This window comes from Nicotiana attenuata, chromosome 11 (assembly GCF_001879085.1).
Source record: "Nicotiana attenuata strain UT chromosome 11, NIATTr2, whole genome shotgun sequence".
Taxonomy (NCBI): Eukaryota; Viridiplantae; Streptophyta; class Magnoliopsida; order Solanales; family Solanaceae; genus Nicotiana; species Nicotiana attenuata.
The window spans coordinates 43,720,807-43,735,869 of NC_031999.1; the positions used below are offsets into that span (position 1 = coordinate 43,720,807).

The following is a 15,063-nucleotide window of genomic DNA, read 5'->3' on the forward strand; positions in this document are numbered from 1 at the left end:
AATTTATTCTAGATCTGAGTAATGAGATAGAAATGAACAAGCATAGCTGAACATGTAAATGGATTATAGTTGCGATTAAATTCCGTAATGCAAGAAAAGGATGGTTGCTCTAATAATATTAAATTACCACGAAGATTACATAAAGGAAAGAATCACTGTTCTTGAACAAGACAGACCTTCATACATTTGGTAAAGTTGATTTACACATGAATACCCAAATTCTAAACTGTTGGCTCCTCTTTGAGCGGAGAACCTCCGTGGAGAGAATCTCTCCTCCTTCATAGAGATGTCCTCTCTCCCATGATATTTATAGAAAATATTTTCCTTACTCAACGGTCCTTAATGGGACTACCTAATTTATTGGAATATCCCGTAGAATATTCCTCTAATAAATGTAAGTGTTGAGCTAGTAGTTCGGGCCAAATTAAGTGCTGGATCCCGTAGCTAAATCACTGTATATTGCTTCGGCTTGGTTGACGGTTCTTTCTTTTGATCATCTATACACTTCCCTTTCCCAAATTCCGTTCGCACTGTCCAAATTCCCTCAAATGTTCAATTAGGGCTTCAAATTTGGAATTGCGAACTAACATTTCCTCTCCTTCAAGGTCTTCGCTGTGGCTGTGGCTGCGCTTCGATTCACCTATCCATAGTTCCATTAACATTTCGATCAAGCCTTGAAATAGTAAGCTGTTTCCCTTTTTAGTTTCACTTGTTCAATGATTCCCCATCCCCAATCCTCTTAATGCTTTAATTATATTGGAGAAGAGCAAAATCATATCTTGGTATTGGAGTCCAAAACTGAGAAAATGTGGCAAAATTGATGACTTTACGCTTTCATATTGTTTGATTGAGAAAAAGAAATTGGCGACTGAGAGTTTAGGTTCTTCTGAAGTGTGACATTTTCATGGCTTCTCAATTTGTTATTTTATTTACTTGAAAATGGAGACAGGTAACAACTTCTTCTGATTGAAGCAGTATACCTGTATAATTTCTGAATTAAACAGGAATCATGTGGTACATTAAAAATTTGCTTATGCCTATGTATCCATGATACGATCGAATTTATATACTAATAAAATAGATTGCCTTCTGGGAGCTTCAAAGCTTGAACTTCCACTTTCAATAGTCAGAAGAAGCGCGGAAAATTTAGCAGGGGTACGCGCAAAGTCTTCAATTATTGGCCAAGTATTACTTCACTTCCTCTTAGTTCAAGCTATCCTTAGCGGTTGTTCATCTTCCACTGCCCGAGGCCGCAACTTCCCTAGCTGGACATGGATGCACAGAGAAGGCCCTCACTTGGTTCTTTGACATCGTCTAGGTTGCTAGGAAGAATGCGGGCTTAGAGCCAATAGAACTAGTGTTCCTTCGTCACCCTCTAGCGTACTGAACTTGTGAAAAGCATGATTTAAGATATGCACGGACAAAAGTAGCTGCTAACCTTTGTAGTGTACATTTGGTGGTTATGACTCTGAAATACTTCATTTTGTACTTCTATTTGGTTAGGACTTCGGAGTAGTATGCTTCAGGGATCTTGGAATAAACCAATGCTCCATTCTTGTCCTTTTATAGTCTATAAAGCTGCCAAGCTACTTTGTACTAGTCGTTGAAGTGAATTAATATATGCATTGTTGAAAAGAAATTACTAAAGGTTGCTTGTTTGAACAGCTGCTGAAAATTCCTCTTGAATTTTGTGGAAGTTTTTCCTTTTTTGGTTAACAATTGAAGTGCTGTTATGTTTTTCGTCAATCATTGATGTCCTTGGTTTCAATGTGCTTTATTATATTAAAGTATCTAATTGTTTAATGGTATTTGTAAGTGAGGATTTGAAAGTCATTGTGCAGATTCATTTCTCTTTTTGTTAAATGCAAATTCCTGTGATAAAATGGAGCCTCCTACCAATCCCTTCTTCCTTTGGTTAACCAAAATTGTAAATCGAACCCAGAATATTTGGTCATCAAAGCCAAAGTATATTCAATTATCAGGTAGCACTAGGCTCTCGACTTGGAGGAGGGTATAGGAGTGGAAAAAGCTTGTATTTAAGTTGGGTGGAGGGTAGAGTGACGGCCCCATCCTCCCCAGAATTCATAAACAGTGAGCCAATTGGAGTCAAGCCAAAAGCCCACAGGGAATTTCTCATTTTTTTAGGGGAAAAAACAATGCTCTCGACTTGACAATAACCAAATACCAGGCTTATTTGTCAGTAGTCTTGAGACTTCCAATCCCTACAAATAAAAAAGATTTGGAGTTAGAGGTGTATAAACTGATAGTCACTTTTTCCTAGTTTTGATTCAAATGCCTTGTATTGAGTGGTATGTAACAACTAAAATTTGACAGTTTCAGGTTTTGGTTTGTTCTTCCCACCAGTCTTAAGTATTCTGTCATTCGAAGTGTTGGTAACGCTTCCATGAGTTTGCACCACCCTAGTTCGACTGAAGACATTTTCGACTCATCACTGAATTTAGAGGACACTCATTACAAGGAAGGCTACTCCGAAGGCTATTCTAGTGGCCTAGCTTCGGGCAAAAATGAAGGCCACGAGGTGGGGCTGAAAACCGGGTTTGAAGTAGGTGAGGAGTTGGGTTTTTACAGAGGTTGCGTTGATATCTGGAATGCTGCAATTCATATACAACCAAACTGCTTCTCGTCACGTGTGCAGAAAAGCATCAGACAGATGGATGAATTGCTCAAAAAGTATCCTGTTTCTGAACCGGAGAACGAGTCTGTCACTGATATTATGGACTCATTGAGGTTGAAATTCAGAGCTATATGTGCAACATTGAATGTCAAATTGGAGTATAATGGGTACCCCAAAGCTTCCGATGTCAAGAATTCAGGATTCTGATTGGTTCAAATATTAAATGAAGGAAAAAACAGATACTTTTTCTGTCTTTTTCGTGATCGGTTTGATCGAAGTAGAAGGTATGTAAAATTTTTAAATTCATGTGCATCTTAGAGTTTTCAACCGATCCCTAATCTCTCAATATCAATATTAGCCATATGTGGTTCAGTAAGGTTTTGTAAAACATTTGGTTGAGTATAATGAAGAGAAACATTTTCTGAATCAAGTTAGATTTATGTCAAGCCCAAGTTCTACATAGCTATATGTATCTATATTCTCTCCCTCTCCTCCTCCCTTTAAAAGTTTGCATGAGTGTTTACACTAAATTAATGCTCGCTTCATATCTATCATACACACTTATCAAACCATTGTTGATATATATTCTCTATTTAGTTTTTTACTTCTAAGGTTAAATTACTATATTATGTGTAAACACCCCCTGTAGGTAATTATTACCTCTATACTTTGGAAAATAATCATTTCCTGCCCCTTAAGTATCTCTGTATCTAAAATAGCTGGGTCAGAGAACGATGTCTTAGCCCGAAGCACATTTCCTTTTCAGCTTTCCACACTTTTGGCACTAATTTAATCAACTTTTTTTGGTAAAACAAAACAGGAAATGTTGATTTGATTCCAAAATTCACATTTTCCACTTGGTTAATAGTGAAAGCACAGAGGAAGAAGTGACCAATCAACATAAGAATTTCATAAGAAAACTGCAAAATAAGAAGGAAAAAGAATCCTGCAAAAAGTCACAAGTCTCTTCCTATTAAAGCATTCGTTCTGTCGGCTATTCATGTATAGAGAGGGTCAGGTTTTTCTATAAGTAATGCTAAAAATGGATGCTTTAATATGCTTCTTTATTGATCTTTTCTAAATATAGAAGATTTGTATTCCAAATCACCCGATAAAATTTAATTTGTAAAAAAGGAGTATTATGATAGCCCGTTCCAAAATACATCTTTTTCAGCTCTTCTTTGAACACTTTAAGATAATTTCAAATTAACCAAAAAAGGGAAAACAAGGTGCATAGATAACAATTAGAAGGAGGAAAAACAATCAAAACGGAACTCCACTAGTACATCCTATTTTTGAATTTTCCAAATTCTACAATTTAAAATTTGAAAAGAAAGAAAATTAATACCTATTCAAACGAGCAAAAGCTTCTAAGTAAGAGAACTTGTCTATTCCATGGTTGAACAACATATATAGACCACATTGAACATAAAAGATAAAATTTCATAGTAAAAGGGCTTTTGACAGAAGATGAGAGTGAGCACCAATATTATTGTTTAATAGTAATATTCATGGAATTTTAGGAAGGTGGTTGTGATGAAGAGGGTCAGGTCCTGTTGGAATTTGTCTAGCTGATTCTTCCTCCTTTGATGTCTCTTTATTAATACTCCTCTTCCCTTCTTTCTGTTAAACCCACAAAAGAATAAAAAGACCAAGAAATTAATTAGACAAAAATTCAAATCTTTTTCTGTTTTTTCTAAAAGAAATCGAAGTTAATAAGTACCTGAATCTTTACATCTGGAAAAACCCCTTTTACTTCTTGACCAACTGAAAAAATAGATACATAACATTCTCATAAATAAGCATATTGTAGAGTGATCGATAGAAAGAGTGACACTGTGTGTGTGTGTGTGTGTGAGAGAGAGAGAGAGAGAGAGAGAGAGAGAGAGAGAGAGAGAGTTTACATGGAGGAAAGCCAAGAACAAAGGGTGCTGAAACCACCATGAAAATAACCAAGGCATAGAACAATGACATAGTAAAAGTTCTCAAAGACGCCATTTTTATCTCTTGATAACAAAAGAAATATCCCTGTTTTCTCAAAAGAGACGTAGTGGTAGAGTGCAGGTTACTCTTTCATAGAGAGATTTTAAGGAAATATGTTTATAGCAGATAAAGGGAAATAAGAACAAATATTTGAAGTTTTTGAATTATAATGGAATATTTAAATACGAGAAACTGCTTTTGGACTGGATAATTTTGAACACCAAAGGGAAATAAAATTTGTCGTTTTAACAGAGGCATATAATGATAGTACGATGTTTTTGTCTGTTTATACAGACGACGAGAGGGAAAACAGAAAACGTTCCACGATTGTTGCAACAACGTTATTCGTACAGATGTGGAGATAAATGATTGGTTCATAAGAAATAATAGTACGGAATGTGATACTCCCAATCATTTGATGCTGAGTGACAACATTAATATTTTCTGTCCTATGAAGAAGTCTGATTACTCATTATTTCGTGTAAAAATGTGTGATCCTTGTTTTCCTCTTCTTGACAAGATATTTGGACATCATCGCATTTTTTGAAATTTATTTTAATCTTTTTTATTTGGGATTTTTACACTTCAAAGTAGGCCAACAAAGCCGACAATAAAAAATAATCCTAATCTTTATTTCTTGCAAAGTTTAGCAAGTATAATCATTATATTTAAGTGTGATACATCATGCACTAATTATACATTGATTATACACTCATTAAGTATACATTGACGACGGCTATCAACGGTTACAGCAAAGCGGGTGCTAATATTTTAGCCACATGACTAAAAATGTTAAGATCCTTTTCTCGTTGGAGGAAGACCGAAGAAAAGAAGAAAAAGGAAAAGTAAAAGACGAAAGGACATGTTTATTCTCCAAACACATCTCGCACAGGCTTTAAGGCTAGAAGGAGTGTCAAACTTAGGTAGGTTGGACGGGTCATATTTTCATGAGCTAATTTTCCATCCCCTAAGGATCAAATACCGCGGAAATGAAAGCTTTTTACTAGGGGTGTACAAAGGAAACCGACAAACCGCACCAACCCGATAATCCGAGTCAATTCGAGAAAAAAAACCCGACTATGGTTTGGTTTGATTTGGTTTGGTGTTGGAAAGAAAAAACCCGACCATAATTGGTTTGGTTTGGTTTTAACTAAAGAAAGTCAAACCGAAACCAAACCAACCCGACATTATATATATATATATATATATATATATATATATATATAGAAATTTTAGATATATTTAACATATAAGTATACTTATTGTGATGCAATTTATAAATATTTCTTAAAAATTTTCATAATTTTATCTTTTAAGTTATTATTTCAAGGTTGGACTTAGAGCTTTTGAATGTTCCAATAAGTTTTATAGCCATTAACATTAGTAAATTAAATAGTGCTAACAAAAGCCCAAACCAAAATCAAATCAATAGTAATGCTAACAAAAGACATTCAATACAATACTACGAACGGGAATGTATTGAATATCTATTTTTTGTTTTGCAATAATTTAGAAAAAAAAATGCGCATAACATATTTTTATTTTTTCTTTAGCGTTTAGTCATGTAATTAATACTCCCTTATTAGTCTACTTATTTTAGCATGACTTAGTACTTTTAGATTATGTTTATTTTTATTATGGTTTTTTAATTAGCGGCATTTATATTACATAAGTTTATTGTCTTTATTGTTGAATATTTTAGGATAATGCCATGACATATCTCATATTTTGTATTATTTTCTTAGAAGATACTTTATATAGTTGTATCTTACTAGGACTAAAGAAATATTTTGAGCACAATTTATATATCTTGTTCTACGAAGATTTTACCGGGAAAAAAACCCCGAAAAACCCGAATAACCCGAAAACCCGAGAAAAACCGAGAGTGAAAAACCCGAATTTTATAGGTTTGGTTCGGTCTTTAGATTTAATAACCCGACACAATTGGTTTGGTTTGGTAATTGTAAAATCCGAACCAACCCGACCTATGTACACCCCTACTTTTTACCTTTGTTTTAAGATCATTAATTTTGTAGGTAGATCACCCTGTAATTCCAAGTATATTTGAAGAAAAACTCAGCTACATTTGACCTCATTTTCAGCATATTTATGAAAATAACTTGTGATGACCTTTGCCAACTTTTGTTCCACAACTCGCTTGACTTCAAAACCTAACACGCGTTTATCATACGACTAAAATAACTCATAACATAATCTCCTTATAACGTTAAGCACCCTAGTCCCACCCCAAAAGTACATATTATAACATTCCAACTTGTCAACTTTCGACGGAACTTATTTTCTTCAATTCATTTTGCTTCTAAGCCTTTCAACCCTCACTTTTGTTTTGTTTTGTTTTTAAGGACTTACAATTTTGGAATTCCAAAGTAATGCAATGGGCTTATCTAAAACTAGCTGGAAAACCAAAGGAAAAATGACATTGTATAACCGCTGTAAAAATAATAGCCGAAAGATATATAAAATTTGTATTTTTTTTATGTATATATATACATTCATGTTATATACAAATTTTATACACTTTTTCGGCTGCCAGATATAAATAGTTTCTGGCACAGGCTAAAAGTGATAATACCCCAAAAACAAATCCTTTCTTGCTGCATTAGCAATGGGAACTGGATAGTAGGATTTAGTAAAAAAAAATCCCTTACACAACAAACATATATGCTAGATATTGCAATACAAAAGAAGTTGACTCCAATACAAATTGTAACGACTGATAAGGAATTATCAACATGCTAACCAACCTTGTGTGGCCCAAGGGAACTTTTATGATAACCGAGAAGTTTTCTATTAATTAACTGATCCAATCCCAATTTATTGGAGCGTATGGACCCGCCCTTGTACCAGCTCCCACTTAAATACCAGACTTCACTTATTGGAGCGTTTGAACTCGTGACATTAACCCAATACTTCATGTGTTGTGTTCTTACCATTGAACTGAAGTCCTAGGGCCTCTTGACGTCTCCAGCTCAAAACATACAACGTAAACTTCATTAGAATTGTATGCAAATTGCTTCAGATGCTACGATTTATTGATAGCAAATGGAACTCAGACGAACACACATGTACATAGACCTCAATTGTGCAAATAAATAACAATAGCTGGGAAACAAAGAACCTCCTTAGTTCTCACTTTTTGCTACCTAGTCAGGTTGGCCCAATGCACAAAGCATCCCGTGTTCAAGCAGGGTCTAAGGAAGGGTCGCACCCCCAAGTGAGACTCCAAAAAAGTCTTAAAGTTATTCTAGTTTCGCAATATCAACAAACATAAATGACTAACAGAAATATAACAACTTAAAACGGAACAGGTTCATAGATTGAGTCCCAACATGACTTCATTCCAGAGTACATATTCCTCTTGTTAAGCTTACTCATGATCAGAAATTAAGGAAAAGAAAGACAAAACACAAAAATAAAAATCATATACATGCAAATTACTTAGATACTTTATATTTTTTTCATCGAAATCATTTCATGCTATGTGCGCTAGGCTGAAGCCATTAAAACCTGCATTCTGCTTGTGATATATCATAAAACAAGTGATTTGCCCTTTCCAAATGATGCCAGGAAAAGGAAGCTAACAAACACATCCCAAACAGCGAGTTGGCTATCATTTGTTTTCTGTCTACATCCACACAGACCATATTAAAAACAGAAAAGAAAAATATGAATGCGGAATATGGTAACCTGAATGATTAATCTGAAATCTTTGATCAGAGCATGCAAAAGGCTAGGCTACTAGAAACAGGTTCATACAGATTGTGTCTGCTTGTTAATTCTTTCAGATGCATAACAGGTCTAACTTAAGTTAAACCAATTAACTTGCTAGAAACTGACATATCAACAGACAGGCAATGTTATTCGACATCTAAAATGACAAAGCTTCTTAGATAAGAGTAAAAAGAAATCCTGAACTGCATAAATCGCAATAAAATCAATGCAGACAACCAACTTACAAGTACAGTCTCAGTGCTCAAGTAAAAAAATTCAAATTAACTGACCCAATTTCACCCTCTCCGATGAAGGAAGATCAGATGTTTCGACTGGGGATATACGCTAAACAAAGGAGTTAAAGGAAGCAGCCATTTCTAAAGGCCATTTCCTTCTACCTGGTTTCTCTCTCTCGCGTCTGCTGAGCTCTCTCACTTTTGTACCTGTTTTCTTGAGCGGTGTGAGGAGACTAAGAGTAAAATACGCCCAATTTTAAGGACTTCTCTCATAATTCATAAAGCCCCAACTAACAACCAGAAAATGTTCTCCTACCTCCCATCTTTTTGCTTTTCGTCTAAGTTGCTCGGACTCAGGTGTGGGTGCCCGATACGGGTGAGGATCTAGAGGTCGGATCCTTCATGATCTAAATTTTAAGATTTAGGGTTATGAATCCAGGTACTGCGGGTGAAGAAATTCAGCTAAAAATTAATTCAAATATCTAAAACTAGAGTTATTAAAATATGTCTAAATTATGGACATGTGGAAAACTTACAATGTGTTACGAGAAGGAGAAAATGTTGATCAATAGGAGATCCGAAAAGAGATAAAAGGAAAAGGACTCAAAAAAGTTTCCTGCTAACTGCAGAGACTTCCAAGCCACTGTATCACAGAGTACATGTTTTTTCTCGTCGTCACAGAGCACATGTTAGTAGGAGTCTTGACCATCTTTTGTACTTTAAAAAAAGGATAACTACAACATACCTGATTAACCATTCACAGACTTCAAATTCTTCCAATATCTTAATTATAACCCATACAAGACCCAAAAACAATTAGACTAGCACACAGAACAATAAACGAAAAGACTTCATCGCCACCTATTTGTTTCTTTGATGAACTTCCTTTTTTTCCAAAGATCCCTTTCCTTCTTATGCATTTATATCTCTATTTAACCTTTTTTTCTATCCATCCTGCAAATGGGGTGAAGACCAAAATATAGACAAGCTAACTAGACATTCAAGTGCAGAATGCTCAAAGTTACAACACATTGTTTCTCTTTCAACAAAGAAGTTCCATCATTCCAACATGCACACAACACATTACCTTCCCAACTTTTCATTTCCCTTCATTGTTAACTAACAGAACTCCTGCACAAAACTTTTCTGGCCCATCAAACAAGAACCGACCTAAAATTTGGGATCTCGTATACAAAGAGTAGAAAACAAATAATCTAGCTGATAGCTTACCTTCTAGAAACAAGGGTCTAAGAGATTAAGCCACAAAAGCAAGGTCAGAGGATATTTGGTTAATAAAGCTTAGTGCTGTCCAAATTATTAATAGTTGAATCTTGTGCACAAACCAACAGCTTCCTCTTGTCTCGACATTCTTGATCATTCTTTCAAAATCCAGGCCCACAAGGCTTAAATCAAAACTTAAGGTGCAGAAAGATCACAAAGAATAAATAATTGTAAAAAAATAATAAATAAATAAATAAAAGAAGGATAGAAGCTCAAAACTCAAAAGATTGGAACATCCTGTTATCCTATGTTGCTTGGACTCTCCGAAAATGTGGCCGGATATGTGTCGGATCCTCCAAAAGTAGTGCATTTTTGAAGGATCCGACACGGGTGCGGCTACATTTTGGAGAGTCCGCGCAACATAGCTGTTATCTTTCCCAATGAATGAAAGCTTTAGCCATATTGAGTGCCTCGCTCGCTTTCAATTCAAGGCATCAAAGCATTAACGTACGCATCAATCATCAACTATGGGCTATGTCTAGCAGAGGGAAGACTAAACAAAAAATATATCTCTTAATTTCAGATATTTTCAACCATTTGCCCATATAGTTTTCGTTTGGGCTTATAGCTATCCCATTTTCTTCATTTGGGTGTTTCTTCATTAAAACTCGCACTTTGTTTGCGCTTTGGGGCTTAAAGCCCCAATGAACCTCAGCACTCTTTTTGTTTTTTTGCCTTTAGTCGAACTCTTTTCACTTAGAAACATATTGTTGTTGTTTCTGCATTGAGTTGTGCTTTTGTTCTCACTCCCGAGAGTAAAGTGTCAACAACTAAATGATTTAAAAAACAGCAAACTAGTGCATTGCTCAAGTGCTTTTTAAATTCCAAGATGCACTCATTAAAAAATCATTACAAAAGCATCATCCGCAGTCAAGATTAGGGTTCATCATAAACATAATTTGAGATGCACAAGCTCTTTTCTGGATGTCATAATTAGTCATGCTCAACAGTCCCATACTCCCATTTGTATTTGACAACAAAGGATAAAGGGAAAATGAAGATCATTTTTTGAAAAGGGAAAAAAAAATTAAAATGATCATTTGTATTATGCTATTCTTATAAATCATATCATCCAGGATTATGTGATTTCCCATTCTTTGCTGATTTCGGTGTATTGTATTTTCATTTTGACTCTTCACTCTCTGGAGTGAGAACAAAAGCACAACTCAATGTAAAACCAATAATAATGCATTTTTAAGATGGAACATAAAAATGAAGTCATATGTTCAACTTTTGATGCTCAATAAGACAACGCTAAGGTGATGTTAAGCTATTGTAACTAAGATGGTGTCAAGTTGGGATTTTGTGACAGGAATGACAGCAGAGACTTTAGCTTAAAGTAGACCGTAGAAAGTCAATCTCTTTGGCATTACAAGAGAATCTTCACACACTCAAACTTAGATAATGGGTTGTTCAAGGGTTGAAAGTTGGGAGGGGTAGGGGAAGCAGTGCTGATTTATATTTTTTCCCTCGGTATTCAGCTAAATTTCCTCTTATGTACAGATTTACCTCCTACTTTGCACAGATCCAGTTCAACTCCGCAAGGATTGGAAAGTTGGTGTCGAGACTCAGACCACTCGTAAGGATTTCCATTGCTTTATCCCCTCTTCATTTACTCTTGTTATTACCTTACCATTTTCCAGAACAAATGGCACAAACTGCTCCACAAATTAATGAAGCCTACTTGGCATGTTAATTAGGCTGTTGATGAATGTGGTATCCATATTATAAAGAATGAGAACCTCGAAATGAGCACTGGAACCTGTACTAATGCTTTTCCTCAAGAATGGAACAAATACGTGTAACCATTTTGATTTGTAGCACTTGAGATATCATTTCTTAGCATGACGTGAAAGTTTGCTATGAATAAAGAAGATGAGAAGGAACTCTGGCTTTCCTGCCTTTTGTCAATCAGAAACTATCCCAATTACGCGAAGCACAGGTCTGCAACATGTAAAAGACTTGCCAAGAAAAGGAGGAAAAAAAAAGAATTTCTGCTACTGAATTTACATTTTGACAGCCGATACCATAACTTACAGTCCAGGTTCTCATTTATGAGAGGACTCACTTCAGCTAACTATATGTTGCAGCAGTTTTCAGGTACCTGCATAAAAAAGTGAGAATACAACAATCAGATTACTATTAAATAACAACCAAAGAGGTAGAGAATTAGCTCAGTTTACTATAACTCACATTCTAAATGTTGTATTTTTCGCATAGTTGTTTACGAGGCAAAGAATGTCATCACGTCTTCATCAAGGAATAGTTCAAAATCACCAGTATCTAATGTACTTGGGACATCAAGATCAAAGTTAAATGCACTGCTGAGTCTAGCATAATCCGGTGAGCCACCAGCAATTGGAGATGCGAAATGCATCTCAACAGGCCTATCATGATCATGCTGAAATGTGTCTTTTCCATAACGGTGGTCTTCTCTGGCAATATCATTTCTACTTCCATGAAGCACTGATGACCTAACTCCAGAATCCTTTGTTTTAATCTGAGGTTCATTGAACGCCAAATGAGACTGCTGTTCATCATGAGCTGACACGAATTCAGCTGACGGTGTATAATATTGATATATATGAGGTTGATGCAAGTTAGGATATTGAGATCCATGAGCAAAACCGGGATCCTGTAATTCATGATGTAGGACAGAATTTTCAGGTCCATTATGTAACCCATTGTTTGGAGGTACATAATGAAATATGGAACTTCTAGGTTCATTATTCATCCCAGAAAATTGGGGTCTGCTCTGCAATTGAGTATCATGAAGCTGGTGCTGCACAACAGAATCTTGAGTTCCAAGATGAAATCTCGATTCATATGGGACAACCTCAGAGTTTTCCAACACTGGATAAATTGATGGCCCATTGCTGATGAATGCATCCTCTGTAGAGACCGCATTAGTTGATGGAACCACGGAAAGGTTAGAGTCTCTTAATTGTAATTCAGGTTGATCCTTCTCTGGTTGGCTTTCATTTGTGATGTGCCCGGCAAACTGCACATTTGAATTGTTTATATCAGGTAAGGTATTTCTAGCCTCATCATCAGGTTGCTGGTTGTTGAGAGATAGTTGAGTCTGTTGAGGGTTCGACCTAGCACGTTTTCTTTTTCGACGTTGTCCATTTCCTTGCTCCTTACCTTGATGAGATTGAGGACGAGCATTCGATGGTTCATTTCCCCTCTCATCTCTAGATGAAACAGAGCCATTACCATCATTGACACCATCAACATCATAATCACTGTCACTATCAACAGAAGGTTTCTTCTTTTCACCGCGAATTCTATTAGGTGCCTCGCTTATGCTGGATGACCCATTGTCACTGCTCGGTTGCTGGATAGTGGACTCCTCTCTACTTAAGACAGCTAACCATATTGAGCTCTCCTTCGCAGTCATCTTGTCCTGTAAACACTTTGACTGCCGGACTAGTCTCCTGATCTTTGCGATATCAGGTGACATATGCTTTATAACAGCAGTTAGAACACCAACTTTATACATTTTCTTCAAATCATGCGGCTTCTTGTACGGCGGTTTCTGACCCTTAGGCAGTCCCATTTTCGTCCACCATTCCTCGTTTCCTGTTGGCCACCAGGGCGGTGAGACACCTTTCTCCAGCGGGAACTTCCGCTGAGGTGGATCACAATGTTGCATTAAAGAAGACAAAAGGGATCCCAATGTTGCATCTTGCAAATCCTGCAGAACGCTTTGCGGGTTACCATTTTGATTACCAACGCCCTCTCCTTTCGCACGACATTCTGCTTCATACTTTGCTATTGCAGCAGGACCGTTCTTATCAAACTTCACCTTCTCCTTCCACCAAGCTCTTATGTTATCAGACGCACCGCTCACTGGTTTTCCCTTCTCGGGTATGATGCCATAAACAAATCCTCGAGCCTTGCAAACCTCCATGAGCTTCAACATGTACTTCAAAATCCCATCTTGAGCTCTTGACATCTTTTTCCGCCGAGCTTGATCAGTGGTTTGCTTATTCTTCTGCTTGTCTGCAGCTTGCTGTGCAGCAAGTTTCTGCCTTTCCTTAAGCCTCTTGAGCTTGACGCGATCCTTCCACATTCGCCTCTCCAATTCCTCGGGATCAATCTCTTCATCACTCACATCTTTTTCCTCTATATTATCGCACCTTATGTCATCGACTTCAATGTCTGAGCTGTTGCCCAATCCATCAGCATCAATCATACAGTACTCCATTCAAATCAAATGAAAGGAAAAAAATACTATATATACACCCAATAAACAAACAACAATCCTCAAATTGTTCACAAAAATCAAGAATTGACAAAAATCCAATACACACTGCAATTACCAAATACTCATTTCTCAATATTCAAGTTCATTTCTTGAATTCTCAAAATGGACCCACGTCAGAATTTCCAATAATTCATGAACACAACCAAAAAATTGTAACTTTAAATTACTACTCACACACCCAACAGCTCAAACCCCCTAAATAAAACCCAAAAGATGACAAAGCCAAAAGTTCCTAAAAATTACAATTCTTGTCAAATGATAGAAGAATTGTTCACCGCTATCAAAATTTTACATCAGTTTAACAAATTCAACAAGAAAATATACAAAAATATTCTACAAACAGAGAAGAAAAAGAAGAATTAATAATTTTATTGGGAGGTGGGAAATTCAACTTTCTAACCTGACATCAACTCCAATCTCATCCATCACAGCCGTGTCTATTTTCAAGAGTTTCTCTTCAACCTAAAAAAAAAAGAAAGGTTGCCTTTGGAACATAAAGGAAAAAGGATCCCACCAAAAGGAAAGAAAATAAAAAGGGGCAAAAAAGGGTTTTAAAAATCAAGAAAATATATATATGCAGATACGATGTATTTCTGAAGTGTATAAAGAAGAGAGAGAGAGAGAGAGAGCGAGGGGTCAGAAAAACAACAGTGGGGAGAGAGAAGAAAAAATGTTGAAAATCCCCCAAAAGAAAAGAAAAAAAGAAAAAAATTCGAAGGGGCAAAAATACAAGAGGCAAAGTCATCTTTTGCGACTCATAGGGAAGGTTAAAGTTTCACGACGTCATTCCTGAGCTATATTTTGTTGTTTTATTCTTTAATCTATTTATCTTAATATAAAAATTTTTACAATCTGATTAGTTTGCCTTTAGCATCTACTACAACAATCTACTAGCTAATATAAGTGAAGTTTATTATCAACTTTTA

General features: G+C 36.1%; 3 protein-coding genes across 6 annotated transcripts; 1 reads left to right on the forward strand and 2 right to left on the reverse strand.

Moving 5' to 3' along the window:
• Positions 220 to 3,075, forward strand: LOC109234419 (oral cancer-overexpressed protein 1 homolog). Of its 2 annotated transcripts, none has more exons than XM_019400401.1 (2): positions 220 to 682; positions 2,341 to 3,075. In XM_019400401.1, the coding sequence occupies exon 2, from the start codon at positions 2,405 to 2,407 to the stop codon at positions 2,840 to 2,842; it is 438 nt and encodes a 145-aa protein (XP_019255946.1). In that variant the 5' UTR covers positions 220 to 682; positions 2,341 to 2,404; the 3' UTR covers positions 2,843 to 3,075. The 2 variants fall into 2 exon arrangements, with proteins under 2 accessions (XP_019255946.1, XP_019255945.1); XM_019400400.1 differs by having other exon boundaries at positions 221 to 682; positions 2,335 to 3,075.
• Positions 4,004 to 4,849, reverse strand: LOC109235041 (CLAVATA3/ESR (CLE)-related protein 40). The gene is made up of 3 exons (XM_019401051.1): positions 4,540 to 4,849; positions 4,359 to 4,402; positions 4,004 to 4,258 (listed from the first exon to the last, which is right to left on the reverse strand). The coding sequence occupies exons 1-3, from the start codon at positions 4,631 to 4,633 to the stop codon at positions 4,145 to 4,147; spliced, it is 252 nt and encodes an 83-aa protein (XP_019256596.1). The 5' UTR covers positions 4,634 to 4,849; the 3' UTR covers positions 4,004 to 4,144.
• LOC109234421 (ETHYLENE INSENSITIVE 3-like 3 protein) lies at positions 10,075 to 14,795 on the reverse strand. 3 transcript variants are annotated; one of them, XM_019400404.1, is made up of 3 exons: positions 14,538 to 14,795; positions 12,061 to 14,031; positions 10,075 to 11,971 (listed from the first exon to the last, which is right to left on the reverse strand). In XM_019400404.1, exons 1-2 carry the CDS (start codon positions 14,557 to 14,559, stop codon positions 12,092 to 12,094), a joined length of 1,962 nt encoding a protein of 653 aa, XP_019255949.1. In that variant the 5' UTR covers positions 14,560 to 14,795; the 3' UTR covers positions 10,075 to 11,971; positions 12,061 to 12,091. The 3 variants fall into 3 exon arrangements, with proteins under 3 accessions (XP_019255949.1, XP_019255948.1, XP_019255947.1); XM_019400403.1 differs by having other exon boundaries at positions 12,061 to 14,036; XM_019400402.1 differs by having other exon boundaries at positions 12,061 to 14,795.

What these genes read in the sequence shown, in the direction of transcription:
- LOC109234419 (XM_019400401.1), top strand. Translation starts at nt 2,405, where the DNA reads ATGAGTTTGCACCACCCTAGTTCGACTGAAGACATTTTCGACTCATCA.
- LOC109234421 (XM_019400402.1), bottom strand. Translation starts at nt 14,077, where the DNA reads ATGGAGTACTGTATGATTGATGCTGATGGATTGGGCAACAGCTCAGAC.
- LOC109235041 (XM_019401051.1), bottom strand. Translation starts at nt 4,633, where the DNA reads ATGGCGTCTTTGAGAACTTTTACTATGTCATTGTTCTATGCCTTGGTT. An exon ending in TGTTCTTGGCTTTCCTCCAT is followed by an intron (nt 4,403 to 4,539) that starts GTAAACTCTCTC and finishes CTATTTTTTCAG; the next exon opens with TTGGTCAAGAAGTAAAAGGG. An exon ending in TTCCAGATGTAAAGATTCAG is followed by an intron (nt 4,259 to 4,358) that starts GTACTTATTAAC and finishes TGGGTTTAACAG; the next exon opens with AAAGAAGGGAAGAGGAGTAT.